We start from the raw sequence: 13588 nt of genomic DNA, 5'->3' as shown, positions 1-13588 counted from the left end.
CTTTTAGGCTATACATGGCAGCCAGTATCACTGGTGGAGGAAAACCCTGGGAAGAACTACTGACCAATGGGAGGCTACTGGCAAGCTTTCTCACATACCCACATAGGCCGAGCCCAAGACTCGAACCATCACCACTTGGACCACTTGGTTTCCCATAGCCACCTTTTATGTTTTTCAGAAAAGTCACCAATGATTTTATTATACACACAAAATGATTTTTTTTTTCTAGACGTCAATATCCCTTGTCAATATGAAATATTCCAGCCATTGGTTTTGTCTGTATGGTTTATGTGGGTGATATATCACATAATGCATTGGCAGATCATTAGTTTTATTCATTACTGATCAGATCTGCTTGCACTTTATGTGATGGCAGATCTGCAATATGCAATTTTCCACTCAACATGGCTTGTAAGTGAGTATACAAAATCAATTTTTCCATATCAGCAATGCAACTGATGCTATTTTACTTGCTACCCCAAAAACTAGAGTAAGTTCAATACTACAAATTTCCAGGAATATTTGGTGTTATTATATTTTAGAAATCTATTCTCTTCCGCAAGGACTTGCTCAGTAGCAGAGCAATAATTGGTTCATCATCTGCCTTTTACTCCATTTTCATAGGATGGAAATAATCCTATTGTTCTTTTCTTGAGAACCTGCCTGCTGATGAGTTTGTTGGATTTATTTCTGTTTTGATTGGTTTAATTGGCACTTTCAACACACTGTTGGCTATATCATGCCGAGGAAATGGGGGCTAGGTAGATATCAGCAACATTTCAACTTTGTTGCGTGCTCAACATTATTTTAAAAAATTATTGTTTTGGTCTACTTAAAATTGAAATTTAGATTTAGAGTCATGAATGAATGCACATTGAAACAACTTTTCCAGTTGGTCTGGAATGAATGTTTTTTTTGTTGTTGTTGATCCAACTCAGTTTTTCTTTTCTGCTTGAGATGGACTGGATTTATTAGCGAGTCAATTCCATAACATACACGTGTGCTTTGAACAGTGGACTGACACTGAATCAATCACACCTTTGTTTCTGTTCTGTCATCGATTGCTTGGAATTGTAATGTGTCAAACATATTAATACTTTTAATTGAAATTATCAAAAAGATTTTATGGAATATTGCAGTCATTCGTTTTGAGTGCAGTAAGGAGAATATGGTTTCAGTTGGAAATGAAGTTTAAAGTACAGTACAATTTCGTAGTGTGTATCAAGGATATATATATATTGCCATCCTTATTACCAGCTAAATAAGACATATATGAATGCCCTGTCACTTGCATCTTGCTGTGGAGGGACCCCAGCTATGATCTGTATGGCTTTTATTGCTAGCCTAACATTGTATCAAAATAGTTAAACAGAAAAATTGCAAAACCAGCTGTTTTATGACAGTCCATTTAGCTAGCAGAAATAATACTTTTTCATCAACTTGGCTTGTTGGCTCCTACCACAAAACCTAAAGTTGCATTTGTTTCTCAAATTTAGTGTTTTTACCGACTTAAAATGGTAAGTCTCTGACAATATGCGATAGCCCTTGGCCTCAGTATACTTTTCTATGATATTTTTTTAGACCCTAGAGAACACTGGACATAGTCTGAACCATTCAATTTGCAAAAAGTTATGAATATTTTTGCTAATAAATGTTTAAATGATCAGAATTGTATTTTCAATAACTGCTTCTCTCGCATTTGTTGGGGCCCCCGAGTGGTCTAAAGCGCTGTCCGTTACGGATCACTGCCATCTCACCTCTCTCTGCGTGGGTTCGAATCTAGGATTCGGCCAATGTGGGTATTTGAGAAAGCTTGCCAGTAGCTTCTTGTGGGTCAGTGGTTCTTCCTCCACCATTAATACTGCCATGCATAGCCTATCGTGTGCTGAAAAATGGCGTTAAATCCCACAACAACAACAACTCTCATTTGTTGTTGACATTGCGAGTATCATGTTCATCTGTTTGCTTGTTTGAAAGTTTTGTTTCTGACACAGTGAACTCGTCCACATCATTAACTTTCGGGACGCTCACCAATTATTATGTACTTTTGAGAGAGTGATGTATGTAAGATGAAGTTGTTTGCATTTAAAACATGCACAATGGAGAGAATGTTGGCATACCTCTATGCTACATTAATGTAATGTGGATTATATTTCTTTGGATATTGTACTTTTGGAAATTGTACATGATTTAAACACACTGCTAACTAAAATGACTGCTCCCTTGTGCTAAAAAATCAGTCTGAATTAGTCTGAAGTACACTATCCATAGCAGCTATTAAAATAGGGAAAATTAATTTTGCCAGACTAGACAATACCAGTTTCTGAAAGTGCAGTGAATGAATTACCAAATATATAAAATGTAAAAAAAGTTATCGGCTCATTTTCATACAATTTACCTCTGAAGTTCAGGAAGTGAAAATGACCAAGTGGAGCTAGCACTGTTTTGAAAGGTGCACATCTGGAGTAAGGCCAAGCTGTATACTCTGTAACCCATATTACACCCATCAATCATACACCAAAATAAAGGGAATTAAAGGTTCTTTGAATTATACCTAAGATATGCAAGGTCTTTTTTAAATAGCCAGTATAACCAGTGAGGAAAGCTGGGGAAATTCTTTTTCTTTAAAATCCTAACCCTATGCAAAATACGAAAATGGATGAAAAAGGTTGTTTAGTTCATTCACAAAGTCTAATCAACTGAAAGCTAAAGTGTCTACAACAAGAGTATGTATGGTTTGTTTACAGAGTAGTTCCTAATTCATGATTCTATTTTTAGACATATCATGCAGTGTGAAGCTATATAGTATGGAAAATACTGCACAATTCTGACAGTGTGAAAATAACGGAGAAAATAATTGAGCACATAATAATCCAGGATACTGTGTCCAGCAAAAATAAATGGGGCAGGACCAGGTTACTGTTGTAAAATATTTGCCATGGTGAAAAGCTATGGGTTCTTGGAGAAGGTTGCTCAATCGGACAGCCTGGTAAACTGTGTTCTGTATCCTTAGGTGTCTCGATAATCTGAGTTCATTTTTTAAAATTATTTATGATTGGGGTTTAACATCAGTTCTGTGATTTTTTTGGGTACAATTTTGAAACTAAATTTCACGAAGGAATCAGCAATCCAATGTATTGGAGATTGATTGGATTTGACCTAGTGATATCTCAACTAAATCAATCACGGCAACTCTCATAGCATGGATTACTGATGCAAATCTTTGAAATCAATTGGGCACGTTTAAAATGGCACAGTGGATTTTAATAGAATTTCTTTATACTTTAACATTTAACTTCACGTGTTATATTGGCCAAGTAAGTGAGGACATCTTTCATGCCTTTTTTGTTTTGTACTTTGTGTGGGGTAAAAGCACAACAAAGACTGGTTAATATTGAATGCATTTTTATCGCTATAAAAAATATAAATAACAACTTTGATTCGACGAGTCTGTATAGCAACTACAGGTTCATAATATACATAAAAGTAACTGTAAAAGTTGTTTCAATCCAGAGGATATTCTTGCAAACTTATTTCATTTTCCAACCTTCATGTTGCTCTAGTTACTTTCTACCTATAAAGTACAGCACCAAATATGGCAAATCCTTTGAAAAGTTGAAAAGTTCTTCATATGGTCTCTACACATTTATAGATACATATATAATTAAAATTGTATTTGCATTGAATTGTGGCCTTTTAAATGCCTTGTATTTTACATTTATTGCATATCATAACAGGCCATACTACTTTTTTTATATATATCAACAAGTACAAAACTTACAAAAATTAACAAAAAAATGAGTGAAGTATTGCCAAAAAATCTGATACAAATGGGCAATATATGTATCATGTTTTATTTCTTATCACAGAATAAAAAGAATGAAAATGTAATTGTAAGTCCAATGAAGCATGTATTTTTACATCTAGATTATTAGGATGAAACTGGTGTAAATTATAGATGAAAATTTATGCTGTATTTAGTATTAGGCATATTTCAAACTATAACAGTCCCATTAATACAAAATAAAATGAATGAAAGTCATGAAATGAACTATCTTTAAACCACTGAAAGTTTAGAATATTTATTGTTGATGCGATTTATAGAATTACTGTAAAAGAAAACCTCAACCTTTATGTAGACAAAAATGTTGCATTCCTGTCTAGGAGCTATTGAGCGTTATAACTTTTCTTTAAAAGGTCTAAAAGTTTGATAAAATTAGGCTCTGTAATTTGAATCAATACGTCTTTAGTATTAACACAGGAAAGGTAGGGGATAATTAAACATTACAAAACTTAGTTCTGTAAAAGAATACTCTGCTTAATAAAGTCTTGGTTCATAAGCAGATATTCCCCAAATTATGTAAATCCCCAAATTATGCAAATCCACATCAAATCAACAACTGTTAATGCATGTTGGTCAAACCATTCGATTGACATCATATATTCTGTTAGAATTATTAAATATATTGCAACTAACAGCACAAGACAATCAAGCCATGTGCAAGGAAAGAATTTCTAATCAAACGAATGCAAATAAAAGTCATGACAACAAGTTCAACATGGATTGCTTCAGCATTCATAATTCATAAAAATATTGCCCTCCAAATTGTCAATACGACTGTGACAAGAAACAATCTAACCTCAAATGATTTTAAAATACATGACTACATGCAAATGAATGGCATGATAGATTTTTTTGTCTTGTACTAATGCATTATTTTTCTCAATAAATATTATTAAAATCCTCACTCTTCATCTTTTGTCCGTAATGTTCTGAGATATTTCTGTGTAAAATTTGTACGTGAAATATTGTAAAAATGTAATTAATACAGCAATATGAAATTAAAAATTTATCATTAATTTACCTAATAAAATGTTTAGTACAGACTGGAAGCACAAGTCGTAGATAAATGTAAGCATAATTTTTGTTAAATTGACAAAACAGTTAGGACATTGGTCCATAATAATATAAAAACCTTCTCAGTTCTTTGCTCCAAAATATGATGTTTACCTGAATCTATGCTTAATTCTACATTGATTAACAAATATATTTTGGAGCAAAAAGTGTGATGCAATGGAGATATCTTCTCCAAGGAAAATTTTTTAAGTTAGAATGACACAATGGTGATTACTAGAATGACACAGTGGTGATTACTAGAATGACCAGATGGTGATTACTAGTTAGTTTTTCATGAGTTAATGCAAGTTTAATTTTTCATGGCATCATTGTATTAGGGTCATCTTTTCTTCTGTACTTCTTCAGTGGATTTGCCATCTTTGTCAACTTTCTTTCCTTTCATGTTGGCCTGAAACAAAGAACACAGTTGTAGGCATGAATGGGGTTTAATTAAAAGATTTAATAGGGATAGGGTTAAAAATGACCAATTTATATAGAAAAAAAGCTGTTTTAAATATTGTCATACTGATAATTAAAAATACGGAAATGGTAATTTCACCTGTTACAATCAAGCTGATTCAAATAAAGAAATTGTTTTCTCAAGTTTAATGTAGAAATTAGTTGGAGCTAAGGACAAAATAATCCCAGATCCACTGTGCCACAATTTGGGCCAATTTCAGCTATGGACAGAAATGGCAGTGGTGAGGTTTTAGACCAGGGATCAGCAGCCAGTGGTGAGGTTTTAGACCAGTAAGCATCCCAAGGTGGCATATCAAAAGGGTTTGTGTAGCACATGATGGGCAGCCAAAATTCTCAATTTTAACAGTGTTACTCTCTTGCTGGTGGCACTTGCTCATTCATTTCATAATTAATCCGGACAAAAGTGGCACGCTATGTAAAAACAGGTTGATGACCCCTGTTTTAGTCTAATAATCTGACATAAAGCATTGCTGGAGTCACAGACATTATAACAGATGTTGACAATGATTTATTTTAGAGATATGAAAACTGCAGCATTGATATAGTTTAACTCGATCGACCCCTATCCCATCTGTACGTGTGATCTGGTTTCTGCATTCAATGGCTGATCTCGTCTGTAGTCGTGGTTTGTTTACTGCATTCAATGGCCGATCCTGTCTCCAGTCGTGTTGAATGTGTGCTAGATACAACAAATGGGTTTTATCCAAGAATCAGACCAATATTAAACCAATCAAAAATGATTTTATTTTCCTTTGTGCAAATTTAAATTGTTCAGAAACCAAGGGTTACTAATAGAGAGCAGTTTCACTACACATAAATAATGGTAGACATAAGAGTGATTTTTGATGACAATGAGAGCGAAAATGAGGAGTTTCTCTGGTTTGATGCTGAAAATATTGAGCAAGCAGAGGAAAAATATTTCTGCAGTTGGATATTTTGCGAGATTTAGATTCTCACAGAAGTTTCTGAGACTGAATCGTCAAAGAAGAGGATGCTGATAGCGATGATGACAGAGTTTTTGCGGATCTAGCAGATTGGAGCGATCATCTTCAGACTGTCCAAATCTATGATTTTAGTGGACCAAATCCCAGACCTACAACGAACATGGACAAGGAAAAAAGAGAAATCAATATTTTTTATTTGTTATTTCCAGAGGAAATGTACTCGGACATTGCAAATGAAACCAATGCATATGCCCAAAAAATGCATCTTGGTATCACCAAACAAAACGTGGTATCTAACAGCACCAGACGAGATAAAAGCCCTGATTGGAGCTGATGTTATTATGGGAGTCCTTCCAGCACCTGCCAGAGATATGTATTGGTACAGTATAAGGACAAACTTTTCCATCCTTCCTGCATTGAACTGAAATTTAGTTGTGCAAGATTTGAAAATCTACAGAAATATTTTCATGTGACTAACACCAGCAACAACCCACCTCGAAGAACACCTGGTCACAACAAACTGGCCCACATTTGACCAATATTGGAGCATATTCGTAACACAAGCACTAGAGAATACAACCCACATCATGAGGTGTCCATGGATGAGGCAATGATTGGATTTTCAGGATGAATGGCCTTTAAGCAGTATGTGCCTTTAAAACCAACCAAGACAGGCATCAAAGTATGGGTTCCAGCAGATCCTCATAATGGATATGATGGGGACTTTCAGGTTTATAGTGGCAGGACTGACAACAATCCAGAATTGAATCTTGGACAAAGGGTTGTTCTTGATTTGATGGAACCTTTGCTTCATCTTGGACACCATATCTACACTGACAGTTTTTTTTCACATCTCCAGACCCATTTCTTCAGCTTCGACAAAAAGGTACGTATGGCTGTGGAACAGTTCAATCAGATCGAAAGGGTCTTCCATCTGGATTACAAAAAGTAAAGCTGAAGGAGCAGGGCCAAAGCATAATTAAACAGAAAGGAGACATGAGAGTTACAGTTTGGCGTGACAAGAAGAATATCACTATACTGTGTACCAACTGTGACGGTGAGGCCACATCTGTTTACCAGAAGCAGAAAGATGGTTCCATCAAGGACATTCCATGCCCACTCCAAGTCAAACTGTACAACATGTACATGACTGGAGTGGACCAATATGTGTACCACAGAAGTTAATTTGAAAATATTGTTATTGCTGAAGACTTTCAGGGATGGTTTTAGGACTTGACAGTTAAGACAAAGAAATGGTCTTGTCTTCAATGCCAGGAAACGCTTTTCGCCTAAGAGAGTGTCAATGCCTTCGAGAGACATTTGTTTCTATAAATCTGAGCAAGAATATTTTTTTTCTAAAAAAACTTATCTCAAGGAAGAATGCTGATCAAATGTGAGCAACTTACAGCACTAGTCTGGTAGAAAGTCCTTGAAATGGTGGAAGTACCTGTTTTTTTTTCTTTTCGACATTTCAAAAGTATATTCATATTTGCTGATGAAAGAATCAGGGAACCATAATATCGTCACCAAAAACAACAGGGAAAGAGCTAGAACCCAGTTGGAGTTTAGAATGAATCTTGCATATCAACTACTTGGAGGATTTGTAGGTAAAAGGAAAAGATAAGTAGAAGTTCAACCCTCGATTCAGCAAGGTCAACATTGGCCATTGGCTTGGCTATGCCAGAGAAAAAAAACCTGCAAAATGTGTCCACTGAACAAAGTTCGATCTGAACCAACAAAAGGATGTGAACAATGCCAAGTAAATTTATGTGCGAAATGTTTCAAAGCATATCACAAATTAAATTTTCTTGGTTTATTTCAATGAAATTAAGGGCTGATGACATGATATTTCTAAAAATGTTGCACATAATTTTGTAAATAGTGTATAAATAAGTTGTGAAAGACTTGGACAAATAGGAAAAAAAAATACATAACTGTGTAGACAAATTCATTTGGAATAATTGTTGAAAATTTTGTGGATTTGTATTGGATATAAAACAGAAATTAAGGTAAGAGTGAATGCATTTGCATGATATTTAAAACGGGTAAAAACTCTCTGGGGCACAAGCAGCTAGATACAGCTTAGTGCTGCTGGGGCATAGCAGCAATGATACTGATAACAGGTCTGGGGCTGAATGAGTTAAACTCTTTTACCCAATCTCTTTTATCCAATTACTGCTTTAATGTGACTTCACCCTAGGAAACATTTTATGTAAGGCCATCTAAAATCAAAGCTTTTATCAAAAGGAACAGTGATCTTATATATATATATATATATATATATATATATTCACTTGTAAGTCGAGTCCAGCAGCAAACAACAGACCCTGGTAAAAGTTTATAGTGATTGTTCTACTGATTACTTAAACTGCATTATTAAATGGCAGATCTGGTTCTGTACAGCTTGCAGCTGGTCTCAACTTATAAACGAGTGTTTAGCAAGATAATGCGCTGGATACTGGTAACACAGTGGTTGGGGCCAATGACCCTTGTAGTTTGCTGTGATTCACAATAAAGACTGCTCCAGAAATATAGGTATGCGGATCAGAAAGCACTTGTTAATGGGATCGTTCAAAAGCAGAATAATTGGAGTAATCTGGTTTACTCACCACCACCTATATATAATTCAAAATAAGAACATTTTGCCAGTACTCCCACCCCTTTTTCTCTCTCTCCTAAGTATGGATATTAAAACAATATGCCCACACCACATATATATATATATATATATATATATATATATATATATATATATATATATATATATATATATATATATATATATATATATATATATTGTAAGACATAACTTGCACTATAATGTTGAAAACATAATAAAGAGGCAAACAGCTAATAATTATTCATGGTCACAGAAAATTAAAAGTATGTTTCATAAGATGATTATTATCTTGAATTCTCCACCTTAAGTATATGTGTGTATCAAAATGCCATTAACCCTTTAAGCCCCGATCCCGTCCGTAGGCGTGATCCGGTTTCTGCATTCAATAGCCGATCCCGCCTGTAGACGTGATTTTTTTACTGCATTCAATGGCCGATCCCGTCTCCAAGCGTGATGAATGTGTGTTAGATTCAACGTCTCTGATTGGTTAGAAATGGGTTTATTCCAAGAACTAACAACTATTAAACCAATCAGAAATGATTTTACTTTCATTTGCGGAAATTTGAATTGTTCAGAAGCTAAGGGCTCCTGTTTTGAAAGCGGTTTAACTACACGTGTTCTGGTCATGAAAAATCGTAAATGATGGCGGACGTAAGAGTGATTTTTGATGAGAGCAAAAATGAGGAGTTTCTCGGGTTTGATCTTGAAAATACTGAGCAAGCTGAGGAAAGATATGTTCGGCAGTTGGATATTTTGTGAGATTTCGATTCAGACATAGAAGTTTCTGAGATTGAATCGTCCGATGATGAGGATGCTGACAGCGATGATGATCGAGTTCTTGCGGATAAACGTTGCACATAATTTTGTCGTGAAAGACTTGGACAAATAGGGAAAAAAAATACACCACTGTGTAGACAAATTCATTTGCAATAAATGGTGAAACTTTCTTGGATTTTAATTGGATATAAGCAGAGAAATTAAGGTAAGAGTGAATGCATGTGCACAATGTTTACAAAATTTTTCAAACAGGTAAAAGCTCTGGGGCACACGCAGCTAGACACAGCTTAGCGCTGCTGGGGCATAGCAGCAGTGATACTGATAACGGGTCTGGGGCTGAATGAGTTAACATATCTGAATCATGCCACATAAGATGGATACTCAGAAGCTGCAGCTGGAGATATAGTGGGAGTATAGAAGAGATAAACCATGATTTTAGCTGAGAACATGAAAATGGTTGGATCAAAATAATGATACATGTAGCTATAAAATGTCTATAAGAAAAGCATATATATATATATATATATATATATATATATATATATATATATATAGATAGATAGAATCGTCCAAAGATGAGGATGCTGACAGCGATGATGATCGAGTTCTTGCAGATAAACATTGCACATAATTTTGTAAATTCTGTATAAATAAGTTGTGAAAGACTTGGACAAATAGGAAAAAAAAATACATCACTGTGTAGACAAATTCATTTGCAATAAATGGTGAAACTTTCTTGGATTTTAATTGGATATAAGCAGAGAAATTAAGGTAAATGTCACCAGCCTTAAAGCTCATATATATATATATATATATATATATATATATATATATATATATATATATATATATATATATATATATATATACACAAACACAACCTAACATGAAAGGCATGTATGTGTGTATATATGTAATTTGTGGGTCAAAAACTATACCTCACTATTCTTAATGACTTTTATTTGGTCAAAAGATCTTTAGTGTCTCAACAGAAAATTCTGGTAGTATAAGGTGCACAAAAGAGTTGGAACAAACTGAAAGCGTACAATGAAAAAAGCCTCTACCTGTTTTAATCTTTGATGTGGGATGGGCAGTTTACTTAAATGAAAACTTTTAATATAAATAGATTCCTTTACCTTTTTAGACCTTGGTGGGGCTTGAGGAATTTCCTCCATGAAACTGGCAGGGACAAGCCCTCTCTTGCCATTAATCTAAAAGAGATAAATTATACAATGATGCAAAGAAAAAACTTAAAATCTGACAATCATGTTTAATTAATTAATCAGATTAATTGATTTTCATTCGCTGATTCATACAAACAGCACTGATACATTGTCCGTCTTTCTGTAACTTGTTATAGATGCTCAAATAAACTAAACGATTATTGATTTCAAAAGCAGCCTAACATAAGCTACTGAAAAACCTGTACAGTGGAACCTGTCTTGAAAGACTACCTCTTGTGCCAAAACACAATGGTCTCTCATGACAGGTCATAACACTATATAATCAATACATCTGTACATGGAGAATCTGGTTTCAAAACAGGTGGTCTCTCATAACAGTGGTCTCTCAAGACAGATTTTACTGTAATGTCGACCTCTAAGCAAACAGATGTCAGATGGACAACAGACCATTCTATAAGCTTTTCTGGTCAATGTTCATGAACCATTGCAATTCTCAGGTTTATACCTCCTTTTCCATGGCAGAGAACAAGTTAAAACATTAGGTTCTTTAAAAACTCACATATTTTAAGTTTCAGAACCAAAACAAAACATGTAACTAAAGTGTAGTTAACTGAGATATTGTTGATGCACAGGTAAATTTAATAAATTAAACTAATAAAACCATTCTATTATGTTCACTATATCAGTTAATTTAATTACTAAAAAGCTCTAATTTGAGCTAAATGGGCAACATTGTTGCAGCTGAGTTTCTCCTTTCAATAGATTTTCTGATCACAATAATGTTAAGAAAATAAACTTCTATCTCCCATATCCAGCTCTCCCAAAAAGATGAAAAAATATGTTTTCCATGTGTGTACCATATATACAAAGGGAAGAAACTCTTACCTATTACTTTCCCTTACCTCTGCCTGGCTATCCACTAAATGGTATATCGGTACCAATTGTACAACCCCAGGTGAGCGGAGCTTAAGGTGTAGGGAACATTGTATTCAGAAATAACACTAGCTGTGATTGGTGCATTATGTAAGAGTTGTACTTTCTGTTAGGCATACAATTTATTTTAGCATTATTAAATTTTCATAAATTGTAAATACTCTACATACATTTTTGGAGAATTTATCAACCAATAATCCATTCCTGAATAATATTTTAGCAAATTGAATTTCCTTGCAATGCTAATATCTTGTGTTCAACTTAACTGTAACAGTCATGATTTGTTTTACCTCTCCATGATAGAAGCCATCTGGTCGCTCTTGTCCATATACTATGATAACGTCACCAGCCTTAAAGCTCAGCTCCCATTCTGTGTAATCTTGAGGGGAATGTTTGCTTGGGTCATAGTCGTAGAGACCCATAAACTGAAAGAATGTAAAACTTCAATTTGTCAAAAACTATTATGAAAGCAAAATATAGTCCCATATCACTAAGAATATGAATTCAGAATCTGAACATCTTGCAGACTGGAAAATCTTATGTAAATTGTTCGAACAAAAAAATGCTGGTTCAACAAATATGATTTAAATTCAGTTAAGATAATTTGTTCTAGCCCCTCAATGATAAAAACAAATTACAGTGGTCCACCTCTTAAAAATTTCCCTCCCCCTGACCAATGGCCGCCTGCTTGTACAGACAAAATTCCATGGCACTAAGTTTATATTTAAAACAAAATCTCTAGGATGGCCATCTTTATAATGCTGGCAGCAGCTGCCATATTACTGTAAAAACTGTCAGATTTTACCTATCACAATTGGCCACATAATGACATTCGGAGATAGAAAAATCTTACAAATATTTGTTGATTTCTAAATCCAACACATTGATGTTTGTTCCATCATGCTAATAACAAAACTTTAATCCATATAAAAAAGTAAGTAATCTGATTATCCTTATTGCTGTGTGTTCGTTAAAGGTTATCTCCCTCTGATAATTACTCGCTGTTATTACCTCCAGTAATTATCAAGATGATGTAAGCTAACCACTGAGAAGCATAGTACTGTTCAGATCATTTCGGTGGATGTCTGCCCAAAAGTAAAATGGTACGTTAGCAGTCATGATATCTCTTTGATCACTACGGAGAAATATGTGAAAAACACTGTGGTGTGTTGAAACCGTCTTTGATATTCTTCAGAGATAAAGAGATTTTAAAACAAATCGCTGTAGTGGTGATAATGGACGTCAACTTTGCACTTTTTTCACTTAGAAACAGCAAGGCACCACAAACGTCTTCTGATGGAAACGACATGCCGATATGATTTTCGATTTTGGAGGAGTAATGATAAGATTTTCAAGATGGATGTGATGGTGGCTATAATGGATACCAGACTGACATCATTTGTATTTAGTACCATCCAGACATCGCAAAAGGTCTTTTGGTGAAAGCACAATGTTGATATGACCAGTTATCTTGGCAAAGTACTGATAACAAGATATTCATTATGGCAGTCATCTTAAAAGTAAGATCATCACCATTTTCATGTATGACCAACTAGACATTGTAAGAAAACATTTTGTGATAAGAAGTCTTCTGGTGAAAGCCCAATGGCCAAACCACTTTCCAATCAGGAGGAGTAACAAGAAGATGACCACATGGCGGTAATACTGGATACCAGATCAGCACTTCTTTCATTTAGGACCAACTAAAGATCATATAAAGAAGTCTTCTGATGAAAACCCAATGTCAATATGT

At 34.6% G+C, this 13588-nt stretch overlaps 1 protein-coding gene across 2 annotated transcripts in view; it reads right to left on the bottom strand.

Annotated features, from left to right (window-relative positions):
• Positions 1-3388: 3388 nt before the first annotated feature.
• LOC149795109 (uncharacterized) overlaps positions 3389-13588 on the bottom strand; it is a 281949-nt gene continuing 271749 nt past the window's right edge. For both annotated transcript variants that reach the window (XM_089964814.1, XM_089964815.1), the window contains exons 38-40: positions 12126-12260; positions 10855-10929; positions 3389-5306 (exon numbers count right to left, since the gene is read on the bottom strand). In XM_089964814.1, the coding sequence (XP_089820940.1) occupies positions 5238-5306; positions 10855-10929; positions 12126-12260 (279 nt within the window). In that variant the 3' untranslated portion in view covers positions 3389-5237. The remainder of the gene's footprint in view (positions 5307-10854; positions 10930-12125; positions 12261-13588) is intronic.

Source organism: Sinohyriopsis cumingii, chromosome 7, assembly GCF_028554795.1.
Source record: "Sinohyriopsis cumingii isolate HCF-2022 chromosome 7, ASM2855479v2, whole genome shotgun sequence".
Taxonomy (NCBI): domain Eukaryota; kingdom Metazoa; phylum Mollusca; class Bivalvia; order Unionida; family Unionidae; genus Sinohyriopsis; species Sinohyriopsis cumingii.
Note: the sequence above shows the minus strand (reverse complement) of the source record. Positions and strands in the feature narration are given on the sequence as shown.